Source organism: Microtus ochrogaster, chromosome 15, assembly GCF_000317375.1.
Source record: "Microtus ochrogaster isolate Prairie Vole_2 chromosome 15, MicOch1.0, whole genome shotgun sequence".
In the NCBI taxonomy this organism is placed as follows: Eukaryota; Metazoa; Chordata; class Mammalia; order Rodentia; family Cricetidae; genus Microtus; species Microtus ochrogaster.
The window spans coordinates 23,588,765-23,606,993 of NC_022017.1; the positions used below are offsets into that span (position 1 = coordinate 23,588,765).

The window sequence follows — 18,229 nt, forward strand, 5'->3', positions numbered from 1 at the left end:
CCATCCATCCATCCATCCATCCATCCATCCATCCATCCATCCATCCACTTATTCACTCACCCACCCATCCACTCATCTTTACATCCATCAACCCACCCATCTAAACATCTTCATATTCATTCAGCAATCCATCTAGCCTGCATGCATACATGGGTTCATTCATCCTTCTACTCATCCATTCATTTACTGACCCATTCATCCATCTACTGCCCGCCCATTCATTCAGCCATTCATCTCTCCATCCACAAGTCTATCCGTTCATCCTCCACGTATCCAACCAAGCACTTGCCCATCCATCTTTTGTCATCCCTGAGGCAGATAATGGAAAGACAAAGACTATGAAGTCCCAGCATCTTTACACCCATCCATCCATCCCACTGCTCTCTCCGAAGGCCTGTGGATGCCATAACATGCATACAAAGGCTAGATGCTGGGAAAGGACAGCTGATCCATCAGGATAGCAGAATATCCAAGAGCACTAGCCTTGGCGTGCGTGCGTGCGTGCGTGTGTGTGTGTGTGTGTGTGTGTGTGGTGTTGGGACAAGTCCACCTTCACACCACAACCAGTCCTTAGCACAGCAACTGCTAGCTAGGAAGTGGGGCCCTGACTCTCCTCCATGGGCACAGCATCCAAAGGCATGTGTATATACACGGAATCACCTATGTGCCAGCTCACACATGCTGCTGTACTTAATGCTGAGAGCATACCAAGGGGATTCCCTATATGTGTGTACCCCAAGATCCTCTCTGTTCCTTAACTCTCACACCAACTTTCATCACGTGGTAAAAGAGACACCAAGAGGCCAGCTAGGGTTTGCTAGAAAATTCATTCCCTGAGCCTGGGCTACACTCTAGGATGGATCAGTTTTGTGCAGCTCTCTGGCCTCATACACCATTTGCAACATGGGAGGATACATGCATTGCTCTATAAGCAGGAAGAGCACAGTGCAGGCCTAGCATCATGCAGGGAGGCTTTTGTTTTCTGTCATTTTCAATGGGCCTCCCAGGAAACAATGGCTATTAAAAAGAATATTGGATATACATGAAAAATAATACCAAAATCAACTAAAGTAGTAGCCAATGTGGGCCAGGAACAGAAAATCTTACAGAGAGAGACCCTTAGATAACATGGCCCATTGTGATGCTTACAGACCAGCAGAGTCAAAAGGACTGATCCTGACAGCTCAAAGGTGTTATGGTGGTGGTGGTGGATACTTCATAGAATGCTATTCAGCAAGGATTGGATCTTATAAGATGCAGGCACTGCCCGAGGGGCAACCACCCCTTTCTTCATAACCTAGTGGCTTCTCATAGTCATTCTGAAAGATTCAACCAACGCAATAAGACAAGAAAAGGAAAAACCTTTCAGAAGCACACACAGGATCCAAAAATACCCCTTATATACTACAGAGCCACCAGTGACATGAATCAGACACTCAGGCTGGACTCTAGCTAAGAGATCGCTCAGGGAGAGGGGGACTGAGAGTTCCATGAACACTGGTTATGAACATGCTCTGCACCCACTGCCTTTATATTACTTGTCATTTCTGCCTAAGTTTTACATCATCCCCACAGCTGCAGAGGGAGCCATCCTCCTGTCTACCATTCCTGCCACTCTAGCCAGCTCTGAGGACCCTTAGGCTCGGTACCCAGCACTAAATATCATGATGGACTGGCTACTCCATTGCCTGTATCCCCCGATAACAGTTCAAGATCACAATACTGGCTGCCAGAGTCCACATTGAGTGATGGTTTTCACTCTTCAACCCCGTCTCCCACCCCTCTGTGAACCCTGGAGGGCAAATGCAGCTGTAGGAGGGAGTTTTAACTGTCAACTTGACACATCTAGAATCCCCTGGGGGGAGGGGAAGAGCCTCTCATAACATCCGTGACTGATTATCTTAAAGATATTAATTGACATGAGAAGACCCATTCACTATAGGCAGCACTATTCCCTAGGCTTGATGATCTCGGGCTGTGTAAGGCTAGGGAGGGCGCTGAGTATCAGCATACAAACATCACGGCTTCCTACCTACTTTGGACTGTAACAAGGAATTAGAGGTTAGATAAACCTCTTCCTCCTTAAATTGCTTTTGTAAGAGTATTTTAATCACAAGAACCGGAAAGAAAACTAAGAGAAGCAGAAAAGAGGGATGGAGGCTCATGACTAGGAAGGGTAGACCGGAGTAGAACTGCCCCAACTCGGAACCCCAGACACCACCAGAGCCCTGACAGATGGCTGCAGTCGCCCTGGAAAATTCACCTTGAACTACAAGGGCTCCCTCCTCCTTTCCCACTCACAGACTTTACTGAGATAATGGAAAATAACCCACACAACCAAATGCTTAGTTCTCGCTGCCAGGCTGCCAGCTTAATGGAAAAGAGAACTATCTCACTTTCAATTAATGAGAATTAATGAATGAAGAATAAATCACAAATAAAGAGAATAAGCATTAGGAACACATTTTTAATAACACACCAAGTAACTCCTAAATTGGCCACAGTCTCGTCCAATTGTAATCAGAAATGCCTGTGGGGAAGCAGGATACAAATGTCAGGCTGCTTTTTGGCAATTTGATTTGAAAAATAAAAAGAAAACAAGAAACGGGGAAAAAAACAAGCTTCCAAATGAACATGGGCTCCTGGGCTCCCAGAGGCACTGTCCTGGGCCCATGAATAGAATAGTTAGTCCATTTAACAGGTCCAGGGAATACAGAAATGACCTCATTGGTGGCAAGAAAATGGCAGGGGAGCCAAGGGCAGGATCAGATTTAGAGGACACTACAGATGAGCAGGCACATGCAGGTGGCAGTCCCCTCCTGGCCTCACATGACAGTCTTGAATATCCCATGGTGAAAAGTGGCCACCTACGTTACTAGGACCCCAGAGCTGACTGAGGCTAGAGCTACAGGCACAGTTCCTTCATGTTCCCACACAGTGGGCTGAAGAGTGGCCTCAGAGATGTGTCCACCGAACCAGCCCTCTTTGTAATACAGTAGAAGATCTAGAGATGAGACCAACAGAGATTGAATGGGTCCTAAGAGCCTTAACTAATGCCCTTGCCGTGGAAATAAAGGACAGAGACTGCAGAAATGCAGCCAGGAGCGAGGAAGATGTATGTGTGGCCGCTGGCGGCCAAGAAAAGCCAGGAAAGGCCTACAACGGCTTTGCCCTGGATCTCCTAGAAGGGCCCGCTCTGCTGATGCTTTGGTTCAGATGTCTGACCTCCAACCCCACTCTGCTGAAACTTGTATTTCAGATGGCTGACCTCCAACCTGCAAGAGGGTCAACTAGTCTTTCAATCTTCCCAGCCTGTGGCCATTTGTCACCACATCAGGACAAGCCCACCTTTCCATTCCAGAAGGTGCTTGTAGAGCCCTTATCCATTAGCCTTCCATGGTACATCAGTTCATCCTGTGCATTTGCAAGGGCTGGAGCAAGCCTCCTCAAGGTCTGGTCCATGTTGCCCTCCACATACCTATTCAAAACTTCCAGAGTACCTACTGCCTACAGCCAAAGACCTGCTGTCTACCACGTTAAACTATGGCTCCCTGGTTCTGCCCACCTTGGGTCAGTCCATTCTGAGCACGGGTGCCAAATAAACATGTTCTTCCAACGAGTCCCACCCACCCCGTGACCAGGGACTTCACCATGTCCATGCATCACTTTCCTATGAAAAAGACACTTTCCATCACCCTGTAAATAGAGCCAGCACCATTCCATAAATAGAAGGCAGCCATAAAAGTAAACTCATGCCATTAAAATGAAAAATGCCATCCGCATCCCGTGTAAAACCCTCTTTCAGGCTAACAACAGTATGTGCCCTTGATTTGAGAGGAGGCTGCATTTGTGTGCCAAGAGATGTTAGAATTTTCTGGATTTCCCATACCAACCCCACATGATGGGAACAACAGTCTGCCTGAAGCCCCACATCAAGAGGTCACTCCTGTGGGGTCCCACCTCTGTATCAGGACGTCATACCTTCATCTTCATGAAGATAAAGCATCTGCCTTGTCAGGACTTCCAGGAGGTACGGAAGAGGAGATGAACCAGGCCCTGACCTGACTCATGAGCGATCCTGCTCAGAGCACACACACAGGCACATACAGAACACAGAGCACAGCACAAACATACACACACCCAACAGGCACACCACACATATGCATACATACACACCACACATACATGAGCACGTATAAACGTCCCTCCTGCCACATATACAAACACACATCACATATCTCTCACACACATAGCCCCCCACACCACACACATCACATACACACACTTCATATCCACCACATACACACCACACATACTCACACATCACACACGTATCCCCTCACACAAGTCAAACACAACACACACATATGCCACAACACACACACCACATACATTTCCCCAACACAGTACACATACACAGCATACATCACACACACCACACATACACGCCATACATCACACACACCACACATATACCACACACATACACACCCCACATACACACGCACATCCACCTCACACACACACCATATACACAAACACACCATACACATATCATAGACATACCACACATACATCACACATACCTACACAACACACACATAGTACACCAAATATACATGTACACAATACACCACAATACCTTACACACACCACATATAAAATACACATACACACACCACATACACATATATAGAAATATATACCACATATACATACATACACATATACCTCCATACACAGGGGCAGGCCGTAGCTCCTGGAACTTAGGATCCCTCCATTACTTGTGTATGCTTCCATTGTTTCTTGAAATGAGCCCACAATTTCCCATAAACCCCTTGTGTAAAACAAGCCACTTTTGCCTTGGTTACATAAGGCCTGATCTGAGATCAAGGTGTGGGCTTCTCCCACATGTGAGACACGCTTTCCCCACAGGTTCCAAGGGACAGTGCTCTCTGCAGCATGTCCCCAGACACTGCTTCTGGCTTTATGGGTCTCTTCCAGCGCTGTGTCTGCACGAGTGTTATCTGTGTGTACATTTGATGGCAGTAGGAGAGGGGGCATCTATACAAGGGCTTCTTTTGGATTTTAGAAACATCTATTGTATCCCCAATGTTATCTGTGAACATTTTAACCAGCCAAAGGGACGCTGAGTTCCTGGGATCACCTGTTTGAGGACCAACCAGTCACTGATCCCTCAAGGCATCCTGATTTCAGTGTACACAAATTCTGCTCCTGTTCCATCTTTCACATGTATCCCAGGGAACCCTAGCCAGAGACCCTCATTGTCTTCCCCCAACACACATTCAGAGCCTGCAAACAGTAAACACTCAATACTTGCACAGTAAAAGGAGTCTGGCATACCTATTAAGGCTGTTCCCACGGCAACAGGCAGAAGGAACACGAACTGTCACTGTGCAGATGTTCCCTGGGGACAGGAGGTCTGAGGATGCAGTCCGTGTCTCTGTGAAGGTGGGGCTATTTATAAGAAGGGCTCAGGCTGTATCAGTGAGGCGGATCGGAGGGCCTGCTTCGCTGCCTCTGTGCTCCTGAGAAAGGAGGGAACTGGCTAATAAAATCTGCCTTCTCTGAGGCAGGAGCTGGCTTTGAAAAGCGTATGTTTTAAAGGCCATACGACCTCTTCTAAATATACCTGGAAAGATCACATGGGCCCAGCAAGCTCCATGCAGGACGATCCCGGGGACAGGTCTGCCTATGGTCTCCTGAGGCTTTTGCTGGGCCTTGTCCTAGAGGGCAGCTTATTTGCCCTAATTTAGAGCTTCTAGACTAACCAGGTCCTGCGTTGCCTGAGATGGGACAAGGACACAGAGAGGAATGGCTAGGGGGCAGCATAGAGGAAGACAGCATTGTTCCCTCTTCTGGTCCCTGATGTCAGAGCCAGAGACCATTAATCCAGAAGCCAGCCTCAGCACCAGAGATCAATCTCCCACAGCCCCCAATGACTCAACTTGAGTCCCAACGAGGGGATGGTCAAAGAGTCTAATTTCCTTTGTGGGTGACCTCTTACTTTACATCTTGAAACTTCTGATGGGCCCTGTGTCTTGCAGGTCCATCCCAACCATGCAGGGTCCCTCAAGGTCTTCCTCACTAGAAGCAGGTCTAGAAAGGGCCCTGGCATAGTTACCTGGCCCTTGCCTGGGCTTCAAGTTCACACCTCTGGAGCTGTGGCCAACATTCCGTGCCTCTGTACTAGAGTTTCCCCAAGGGCAGAAACAGTCAGTCTCTTGAAGGTGGGCTGAGGACTAGACAAGGTGACAGCTAAGAGCTATCATTTTGGTCACCTGCCAGAAGCATGTGCATGCTCAGCAGCCCCAGAACTATACCTTGCCTCTCTGTCACTGCAGAGATGACCCCACCTTCCCTGTATCCATCCATCCTGGCTCCAGAGAACCATGACAACCAGATCAGTCTGTAAAAGCATAAATACAAATGCCGTAGGTGTGAGGGCATGCCAGAAGCACGTTTGCTCCTGGCTATACAGAGAGGCCCCAAAAGGAAGGCCATTCTAGCTTCACATCATTCACATCCAGACCCTTCGGGCTCCATGCTATGGACCTTGAGCCCACAATGCCCAGCTTAGGTTAAGTCAACAGTCGCCACTGTCCTGAGGCCTACAGTGAAAGCACTGAGGCCACACCTGGATGGCCTATCAGTCGTCCTGCTGTACCAGAGTCCAGGAGCTGAATGAGAAATCAGGGCCTAATGGGTCCTCTGTCTACACAGAGAGTGTAAGACAGGTGAAGACCCCTATGTACTCTCCTGAAATAGCCAACTGGCAGTTCCTAAGAGCAAGACCAGATATCTAAGACCATTTAGACCTTCAACAGAGGCCACCCACAAAGGAAATTAGCTGAACTGAACTGGGGGTGGGGTGGGAGCCCCTTGTCAACAGAGGCTCTTCCTTGACAACCTTAGCCTCTACATTCTCTGAAGAATTACACACAACAAAGAGAAGAACACACAAGACGGAGCAAGAGAAACATCAGGAGAGCGAGCAAACAGTGAAGGCACGAGACACTGCTGGTCTTAGTGTGGACTTCTATTGCTCTGCTAATGGCCTGTCCTGGCTTCTCATGGTGTCAAGCCTCACTCTGAGCTCTCTACAGCCTCTTCAAAACCATAACCCACAACATGGGGAGGTAAAGGTTTCTTTCATCTTATACCTCTCAGGTCACACTCCATCACTAAGGGACGCCAGTGCAGGAAATCAGAGGCAAGAACTGAAACAGAGCCATGGAGGGATGCTGCTTACTGGCTTGCTCGGGCTACTTTCTTTTAGTACCTAGGACCACCAGCCCAGGGATGGCACTGCTCACAGCGAGTGGAGCCTCCCACGTCAATCATCAATTAAGAAGTTGCACCACAGGCTTACCCACAGGCCAATCTGGTGGGAGCATTTTCTCAAGGAAAGTTCCCTCTTTCAAAATGACTCTAGCTTTTGTCATGTTAACATAAACTAGTCAGCAAAGCTGACCCCTCGTCAAATGGACACACAAACACTGTTAAAACATAAGATCTCAATATTCATATGATCGTAGTGTAAAACATTGAAACTTCTACAAGTCTGAGAAGCTTTAATAATTCAAATACTTTAAAAGTTCAATCTCTTTAAAATGCCCAGTCTCTTTCAAAACTCAAAGTTTGTCTAAAACATCCAAAATTTCTCTAAAATTCCAAAATCTCTTGAGTAAGGGCTTCTGTAAGAACAAAAATAAGTTATTTACTTTCTTACTCTTAGAGGGAAGAATCAGGGCACAGACACAATCAAATCAGAGAAAACCAAAGGCCAATAGTGTGAAAGGTTCAGTGCTAGCTATCTTCTGGGCTCTTCCATGGTACTTAAGTCACTTTTCCAATTCTGTCCTTTACAGCCTACATGGCTTTTCCCCTGGGCCCGAATGTCTCCAATCCGAGGCTCCCATTGTCCTTGGCAGTCATCCCATGGTACCTCCAAAACATGGTATCTCCAAAACCACCAGGGGCTCTGCAACAAGGATGCCTTCACCAGCAGCCATTCCTGGCCTCTCTTCAGGAACTCACTCTTCCACTTGGTACCAAGCCTCAACTTCTCTTCATGACTCAGTCCTGGGGCTCCCACCGCAATGAAGGCTTCACACGCACTAACGTCCTGTCCGGACTTCTCATGGTGTCAAGCCTCACTCTGAGCTCTCTATAGCCTCTTCAAAACCAGTCCCCTCTGGGAGACTCTTACACATTGCAAGTTTGGCTCTCAGCATGAGGTGTGGCTGTGGTCACCTCTGGACCATAACCTCTATGTACTAACTCTGAGGAAACACCTCTCAGAAGGTTCTGCCTCAATAATGTTGGTCTCTTCTTAGATACAAGCTGATTCTCCAGCCCCAAATGACCAGAACCGCAAATTCTTAATTCAAAATATCACACAAATAGCCCCGGTAGAGTCTTTGCTTCCTCCTGAAACTTTAAAAGTCACACTTCCATCATTTGCACTGTCCTCAACATTATCCTTCAAGCTCTTACAGCTTCTCATTAAGCACGGAGAACTCAATCACTTTTCCAGGCTAAAATCCTCCTATAATTCTCTCCAAAAGACAGCCAGGCCCATCTTAGCAATACCCGACTCCTGGTACCAATTTCCATATTTGTTATAGTTTCTATTGCTATGATAAAACAGCACGATTATAACAACTTAGGAAGGAAAGGGTTTACTTCATCTATAACTCTAAGGTCAAACATAGTCCGTCACTGAGGAAAGTCTGAGCCGGAACTCAAGCAAGGTAGGAACCTGGAGGCAGGAGCTGATTGCCAAGGCCATAGGAGCGCTGCTTACAGGCTTGCCCCTTGTGGCTTGCTCAGCCTGTCTTTTTATATCACCAAGGACCACCAGCCCAGGAACAGCACTGCCTACATAAGCTAGGCCCTCCTACATCAATCACCAAGCAGGAAGATACACTACAATCATGCCCACAGGCCAATCTAGTAGGAGCATTTCCTCAATTGAGGCTCCTTCTTCTCAAATGACTAGCCTGTGACAAGGTGACATAAAACTAGCAGCACACAGTTGGTGCATCTCCTCAAGGACCTGCCTGTGGTCATCTTCACGTGGGCAGACTGGACTAGTTTGAAAGTTGTGTCCTATTACCTAGTCTAGATCCATGTCTGCATGTGCCCTGTCTGTGGGAGCAGAAAACAAATCAGCAGGGAGCTGAAAGTGACTAGGGACATCACTGCTCCAAGGTCTCCTCTGTCCTTCCGGTCGCACTAAGTATGGCATGCAATCAGTCACATGCACAATCACACGGCTACTCTAGAGTAGCCAGCCTGATCTGACTCACTGGTAAACTTTCTCCAAAAGATGGGGACCTTGGAGCTTGCCTGTGGCAGTGAACTCATATCCCTGGAGATGGGGCTCGGGATGTGTATGGTGGGTCTGGCCCCCACTTCGTGCTACACTGTTTCAATAAATTGGCTGTTTGCTGAAGAAAAGGCCTAAGATCTCTTGGGCACTGTGAAGGTTGCAGCTGTGTACAGCAGCATCTAGATGGGGCTTTAAGAATGCATCCAACGGTGCCGGGACTAACAACCAGGAGTTGAGCAGGATGCAGGCACCATCCATAAAAGTCAGGCCTTCCTGAGGGACACCATTTCCTCCAGACTGCCAATATTTGCTTGTCCTTCCCTGAAGAAGGTGACAGTGTTTCAGGTTTTGTCATCTCCATGGAGGCACGGTGAGTTTCCAGACAGGATCTACCCTTGAACTTAGAACAAGGTTCGGTTGGGGAGTGGGGCAACCATAGGTCAGCCGATGCCAAGTGCAAGTGAGTAACCTTCCTCCCCACCTACACTGCATGACCTTTGCAGCACCACCCATATGGATGTGGCCCTTGTTGTCATCTTGACAATTAGTAACCCGGTCACCAACCACCTGGAAGAGGTCTGTGGTTTCCATCACACAAATCACTAAATGAACCCTCCAAAAGAGCCGAAGTAATGAGCTTAAGAACAAGGTGTCCCCAGTAGGCCAATGCTCACATCCGTTCTTGCTCCTCTGTGTGACCAAGACCTCAGGTTTGGCCCCAATTCTGAAGTGGACCAGTGTGGAAGTGAACCTGTGTAGCCACTCCGGATCACCTGTCCCTCATACTGGTCACAAGGTTTCACTTTCTTCATAGGAATCCCCTCCCTACAGATGAGATTGTAGAAACCTGCCACTCTCAAAGGACACCCTTGCCCCCCCTCTCCTCCACAAGACCAAGGAGGATACAGGATGCAGCCAGCCATTCACGATGCTAAGAGGACAGAGAGACAGAGCCAGGTCTTTCCATGGATGCTCCAGCATTCATCCAACTTGAAGAAGGCAGGAGCGAAAGGGACCCAGGTGGAAGGAACAGTGGAGCCAGGACCATTGTGTCGTGGTTGCTTGGCTGAGACCCTGCTTTCCTAAAAGGGCCTGGGTTACTCCACTTCATGTACCACTTGTCTGCCAGGCTTCCCAGTTACCACTGAGTTTGTCTTCTATTGACCTCCTGTTCTAGCCTCAGGAATCCAAAGTCCACCCTTTGTTCTCACTAGGCCACACTTGTCTCTTCATCTGCAAAATACACTGTCTGCCATTCCTATGGACAAAGCCTAGCCTCTGTGGTATGCACACTGTTCTGGGAAGGCCTGGCTGCTAGGTGCCAGGTGCAGGACGGGCAGCAACAGCAGAGAACAGACCTTGGACGGGTCCATTTTCTACCATTCTTCTTCCAGATGAGAAGACTGGAGGGAGAGCACGTGGGGTCTGCAAGTGTGGTGTGTGTGTGTGTGTGTGTGTGTGTGTGTGTGTGTTTGTGTGTGTGTGTGTGTGTGATGTGTGTACAGAATTTCTTTGTATGTGTGGTGTGGGTTTGTGTGGGATGTATGTGTATGTGTGTATGTGTGACCTATATCTATGTGGGATGTGTGTGTAGAATGTGTTTGTGTGGTGTGGGTTTGTGTGAGATATGTGTATGGTATATTTTCACGTGACATGCTTGTGTAAGGTATATGTGTGTGGCACATGTTTGTGTTGATAGTGAATGGAATTGGCATGTATCTGTGAAGTATGTGGTAGAGTAGTGTGTGTATCACATGGTATGTATGTGTTTTACATGGATGTATCTATAGTGTATATTTTTATGTATTCTGTCTGTGGGAAGTATGTATAGATGTTGTTTGCATGGAATCTGTGTAGTACACCCAGAGTATGCTGCTACCATGTATGTGTGAAGTTCAGCATGTATGTAAATGTGAAATATTCATACATGTGTTTCCACTGTATCTGTATGTGTACAAGGCCAACATACATAATATATGTATGTACATGAGGAATGTGATATGCTTGTATATGTTATGCATGCATATTCAGTATGTATGATATATACATGTCATATGTGGTGTATGCTCAGTGTTTATGTGTTGTACTTATGTAGTATATTGTGTATGTATATGTTCTATGTATGTGGTTTGTATGGGTAGGGTATTACATGTGTATAAGTTATTAATGTTATTTATAGATGTGAGATGTACATGCAAGACATTAATATACATACATGTAGCCTACATGTATATGAGCTATTAATATGTGACAAATATATGTGGGGTATGTGGGCATGAGGTGTCATATCACATAGCTATATGAATTATATATGTATGAGGTGTCAATGTGTCATATGTACATGTGGGTTACATGTATACATGGTGTGTGTTAGCTTTACTTGTGCTGTGCTTACATGGTCTACAGTGTATGTATGTGTTTGACATGTATTTGTAGGTAGTGTAGTTATATGGCATGAATATATATGTTATATGTGGGTATTGTGAGTACATATGGTGTTAAAAATGATATACATGTATATATGTCATGTGATAGAACAAAATGCATGTATACAGAACATGTGTTTATGTGGTACATTGTAGCACGAATTCTAATTGCTCTTATTATAAAATCCTGAGCCAGATATTAGGGGGTGAAAACTGAAAGATCAGAGAAGCAGTGTGGCCAGCCACTAGAGAGACTTTTTACCTCAACCAATGCTCAGCAAAGGGGCGATCCTGCTCAGACTGCAACTGTCTTCGCCAAGCCTCAGACCGCCTCAAGCTCCTGTCTCCTTCAGTCTTACATTATCTCTCTCTCCGCCCAGCCATAGCACTCCTGTCTCCACCTCACTAGTTAAAGGCGTGGGATCTCAAGTGCTGGGACCACCTCTGTTATGATCTCTGTTTCTCTTTTAGACACATTCAACCTTGTGTAGCCCAGGGTGGCCTTGTACTAACAGAGTCCCTCTGCCTCTGTCTCCCGAGTCCTGGGATTAAAGGTGTGTGCTACCACACCCTGGCCTCTAGTAGCTTACCTCTGCACTCTTATCTTCAGGCTAGCTTTAGTTGTTAAAACATAAACAAAATGTCACTACAGTACATTAGATGTATTACGGTATGCATATGCCGTGCATAAGAGTTGTGTATACTTGGTTTGTAGGCATGAGGTGTGTGTAGTGCTTGTGTGTAGTCAGGTGCAGTGCCATTCCTCATGGACAAGGGTGAGTTAAGCTGCACATGATATCCAAGTGAAAGGAAGAGAGAAGACTTTGGGGGAGGGGTGGCAACATAGGCAGGACGGGGCCTGCAGATGGAAGAGAGAGATCATAGCAGGCAGACCTGACTTAGTAAACAGAATGCTAGCTAGCATCAGTGTCCCACAGGCCGACTTGCAGTTCTGTAAGTCACAGTGAGTATTTCATGTATGCTCAAGCCACAGGAAGCCACAGGAAGCCACAGGCTTTCACACGGTACCAATGGCTCCACTTGGGTATAAGCAGCGAGAGGGAACGGCCCCCACCATCACCCTCATTCCACAGCTGTAGTTTTAATCAAGTTCATAATACATGTTCATAAATTTATATGCTTATGCAAATTACAACTGTACAAACATCTCAGTATTTAATTAAGATATAATCATATGCATAAACACAAACACCTTACTTATTAAGAGGTCAGCGGTGGACATCCTAAGGCCACCCACTCTGACACCCTGTACACACAGATATTAATACCACATATACACATACCACCTGGGCCGAACAAGCAGCCAGTTCACCAGAGTCAAGGACTGGGCCTGGCTTTCCAATACCAAGTTTACATCAAAGCAAGATAGAAGACTGGGCTTCCCAGGATGCACAGGGAAGACCAATCATGTCATTATGCAGCCAGGCCCAGTGTGTGTTCAGATGTGACCAGTGTGCTCAGATACCCTAGCACAGCCCATCCCTACTGCAACCTGACTCTCAAGGGTCTTCCTGCTGGCTCTGTGCTGGAGAACTGGGAAACTCAGACTCCAGACCCCTGTTCGGCAAGCAACGGTGAGCCAGTCACCTCTGTTACCAATCCCTTCGTGCTGTAACTTTCAGAGCGGTCAGCCATGCAGCTGTGAGACTCCCAGTACAGTGAGTGTGGGTTCTACTTAGATTCCATGTGACACAAGAAGTGATCGTAAATGATGATAAAGAAGTCCGTCATTTCCAACTCTTTTCCAACCCCACCCTTCCTAGCTGCCATCCATTCACTTGGTCTCTCGGTAAAGTATAGGGGAAGGCTGGGGAAAAGCAGCCTTCGGGCACTGGGGAGGCACAAGCCCTGTCCTATAACATATCCTTACAGAGCTCTACATCCTAAGAATGGAGAAGGAAGCACTGGGGAGCCCTGGGGTTCCCCTCTGCATGCAACCCTGAACCATGGAGGGGAGGTATAAGATCCAGGTCAGCTGTGGGAACATAGGAAGACAGGTTTGGAAAAAATAAAAAAAACAAAAAAACAAAAACAAACAAACAAACAAAAAACCTTTCCTGAAACATTCAGGCTTCATCCCTTCATTACCTTATAGGATCCACGCAAGGGCCAAGCACAACTCAGCCTCTACCAAGAACAGCAAGGTTGTTCTAACAGCCTCAGGCCCCTACCCAATACCAGTGGGCCCCACCAGTCCCCACCCACTGCCACAGGCTGTGCAGGGAAACAGGTATTTATAACAGGAAATACACACACACACACACACACACACACACACACGAACGTTAAGCCTGAATGTGCCTGGTCCCATGGGGGTCACAAGAGGGTATCAGATCCTCTGGAACTGGAATTACAGAACCCAGGCTCTTTGCAAGAGCAACCACTGCACTTAACAGCAAAAAAATCTCTCCAGCCCCTTCAGTGAAAAACTTTAATGATTTCTTAGTGCCAGTAACTGTGTTATGTTGTTCAAATTCTTTGTCAATTTTTTTAGAAGCTGGTCCACAACTGGGAAGATAGGGTCGTTGGTAAAGTGCTTGCCTTGTGAGTGCGAGAGCCTGAGTTTGATCCTCAGAAACCATAAAATAAATAAATAAACAAATAAATCAAATGAAAAACCAAGTTTGGAATTGTGGCCTGTAATCCCAGAGCTGGAGAGGCAAAGGGGGGGGGGGGAGTCCCTGGGGCTCAACCAATGTTGACCTCTGGCCTCTTCATACACATACATATGAGCATACACACATGCACACACACACAAAGTAAATAAACTGATCAATGTCACAGATGCACAAGTGTCCTGGGATGGCTGGAGGGCTTGCACGGATGGTGCTAATTAGTGTTCTCTACTGAGACACAACCTAGTACCACTGCATACCTGCACAGGGTTATAAGTGTGTCCCTTTCAGTCTGGCCACGCCACACAGGCCCACAGAATGTGCTTGACTTCCAAAGTAGTAAGCTAACTAAATAAATTAAAGTTGGATCCTATTTGCTCAATCAACAGTCAGCCCTCGGAGCCGCTGAGGAAGATAACACTGGGTGAGGTGACTCCAAGTTCCTGGGAATTAACATGCTGGGACATTGTGCTGGGGCAGCCGGACACAGGCACTCAGCTCATCCACAAGCTTTCAATATTAACCCGAGAAAGGCTTTTGAATAGCATACTCAGTTAATGCAATACCCACCCAGCCATCAAAAGGATTTACAAGGACAGAGAGCTAAACCTTAAATCCATAGCTAATGCAGACACATAGGGATGTCTCCTCCAGACAAATCCTACTCGCCTTGTTTGGATACGAAAGGCCAGAAATCCATGGATCACTATGGACCACTGCAGGTCTCTGTACTGGAACTGTTTTCTTAGCCTGATAAATTATCCAAAACAGATATTGGGCTGCTGTGCCCTACTCTAGGGGCTTCTAAGAGTTCAAAAATGTTTATAAACCCAGCTGTTACCCTAACTCTATGTCCTGAGTCCCACATAACTAAGAAACTGTGGGCACAGCCTGCTGTCCCCTTCTCCTTCCATCCCACACCCTTGTCTGCTCCCACGAGGCAGCTGGATCCAAGCAGGGTTCCCAACACATCACTCTTTCCCTGACCTGTTCTAGCTGAGAAACCAGAGTGCACAAACAAGTAGGGCAGATGATGCTTCAGGAGGGTAGTTAGGGCACCCTACTGATGCCTGAAACCCATGCTTTAGTACACACACCAGCCCCCAGCCCGCTGCCTGCCTCCACTGAGGAGGCACGGTGGGCAAGGCTTGTTCTTACAGAAACTGGACAAACCAGGGCTGCAATTAGGACCACAATTCTCCTCTCTCTGGGTTCACAGCCCTATTCATCTGTGCAATCGCTGCAAGACAGGCCGGCCAGAATGGGATAGATTAGCCACGGGGTGGCCTGTATCTCCACACAAAAGGGAAAGTGTGGAAAAACGGTTCCCTGGGCCCCTCATTCGTCACCCCTGGAGGGGGAGGGGACCCAAATTCATGGAAGTGGCTATTTATACAGTTCTTTCCCACTCCATCCCCAGGCAACAAGTAACAATTGTCCAAGCTGCTTAGCTCCCTCTCCCCTAGCGGATTTCAGTCTGCAGCCCAATTCTCCAAGAAGGGCCCTGTGCCTCCCCTGGGAACCACAGTCTCCAGCCTCTCACTGCAAACCCTAAGGCCTATCCTGAGGCTCCTGCTTCTGTTGCCAGAGACAAAAAAAAAAAAAAAATCCATGCAAACAAGGACAGGAATGCCAGCCCTGACCTTTGTGACAGAAAGAAACAGCAAAGGGAACTGGGATGCAGGGTCATAGAGGCAAACACTCAGGGTGGACAACAAGAGCTCACAAAGCCCCATAGGGCAGGGTAAATGCTTGGGCTTTTCCTCAACAGCAAGCTCCAAGACACTGTGCCTTTGGGTCCTATGAGCCATGGCCAGTATGTACCACCTCCTCTTTTACCCTACTGTCTGTCACGACATGATCATGTCTATCCTCATCCAATACCCAGGCTTCTATAAAGGGCTGCCCTGCAAATCCACCCCCTCGGGGGACATCCCTCTCCACTTCAGAACACAGGCGCCAATGCACGCTACTGCTACCCGTGCGACCTCTTCCCTCTTGACCAAAAGACAGAATCTAGTAGCTTAGAAGACTCCGTGACTAGTCCATCCCCACCAGGCAAGACAGAATGAATGGACCCATTCACTGGATCACGTCTCCAAATGACCAGAATCTCTTTGTAGTAAGCAATTACTGCTTACTACAACATAGTAACTCTAGTAGGCTAGCTTGAACTCAGAGGAGCCATGGAACCTCAATACCCATGCTCTTCCCTAAGAGGAATGCCCCAACCAACAAAGAAGAGTGGAAAGCTTTGGGAGAGAACCTGTGGCCCAAACAAAGTCTCAAAGTATAAGGACCCCATGACTTGAAGTCTGAGGTATAACATGAGGTGATCCCCCCGCCCCAGCTCTCTGGTGGTGAGGGGGTGCTGAAGGAAACGACTCATATTTTCAGGAAAGAGTTATCTCAATAGCAGGGGACCCCAGCCAGTGGCAGGAGCACCCACTCATGAAGTAAGTCACCTAAACTTGAGGAAAGATGGGCCTCCAACTCCAAGAAAGGCCTGGGAGTTCCAGCTGAGCAGGATCAACTACCTGCAGCAAAACCTAGCTACCTGGATCAAGGAACACCTGAAATCAAGGGAGAACAATATGGAGCGGGCCATAAGCCCTCCCAGGTTCCAGGGGGCTCCCGGTGTCCAAGTACTCACTAGTTAGGCTGGGAAGCAGCCAAATGTTGCAAGTCCTTCCTCCTCAGGAACGCGGAGCTAGCAAGAACAGTAGTTGAGAACCTGTACCAGCACTTCCCAGGGCTCAGTGTTCCCTGCCCACCTGGGGAGTGCTAGCCAGTTCAGGCACAGCCTGTGGACAAGGACAACAACAGCCCTAGCAGGCTGTGCCCAGAGGCACCAAGACCAAGAGGTGCTACCAAAGGGCGGGCAGGCAGTTTCCGAAAGTGCCCACCATTTGCTGTCTGCCAGCACACACCAACTAACTCAAGGGCGGGATTCCCAAAGGGCTACTGTGACCATAAGATCACAAGTCCAATGTGAATGCCACGTAAGTCTCAACAGAGTCTCGAGAAGTGGATGGGACAACCCTGCAATCTAGAGGGGACCAGGAGGGCAAAGGAACCAAAACTTGCGCGGACCTGGGCATAACGGTGATGAAGAATTTTGCCCACCTAGCCTGAGTCTGATGGGTACCCAACTCCGCAGGGAAAGTAGCATGGGTCATGTCAGTTTCGCTGTCTTCACCCCCTTGACACCTTTGCTTCCCCAGCCCCCAATCCATTCAGTCCTGGCCTGCTCAGCACTGGCTTCAGCCAGGCTACCAAGTGGAGCGCTGGTGCCACCTACCGAGGGTCGATGGCATGCGGGTAGGCGCAACTGCCACCGAGCCTTGCGGGGCAGGGGATGGCAACTGCAGCCTGGGCATAAGCCCGGGCTCCGGGACTATACCGGAGCTCGCCAGGCCCCAGTATGCCAGGGCTCGTGCCTAACCCGTGCCACCCGTGAGCCCCGAGGCGCCGAGAGGCGGCAGACTCAGCGCTGGGCTCTGGGAGGCTCACGCCACTGGTCACTCCAGCCCCGCAGAGCCTCGGCCCACCACGCTGGTAGTGGTGGAAGGTGCTGGAAGCAGTATCACGCGCAGGGGCCGCCGCTAGCAGTACGGGGGACCGCGCGCGCCGGGAACAATTACCTTCTTTGAGGAACTGCGCGTGAATCACCAGGACCAGGAAGCAGCAGAGCGCGGCCCCTGCGAGTGCCCAGAGCGCCTTCAGGAGCTGCATCGCGGAGTGCCAACTCGGCCGACGCCCCCGAAGTCGCGCAGCGAAGGTCCAGGCGCCGCATCAGCGCCCCGCTG

The 18,229-nt window shown here is 48.3% G+C and overlaps 1 protein-coding gene across 3 annotated transcripts in view; it reads right to left on the reverse strand.

Annotated features, from left to right (window-relative positions):
• Fam19a5 (family with sequence similarity 19 member A5, C-C motif chemokine like) overlaps positions 1 to 18,229 on the reverse strand; it is a 199,840-nt gene that overhangs the window by 107,809 nt on the left and 73,802 nt on the right. Inside the window, exon 1 of one of the 3 annotated variants that reach the window (XM_026782406.1) lies at positions 18,065 to 18,223. The exons of the other annotated variants lie outside the window; for them this stretch is intronic. Coding sequence (XP_026638207.1) covers positions 18,065 to 18,155 — 91 coding nt within the window. The 5' untranslated portion in view covers positions 18,156 to 18,223. Of the gene's footprint in view, positions 1 to 18,064; positions 18,224 to 18,229 lie in introns of those variants that run through there. 3 annotated transcript variants of the gene reach the window in all.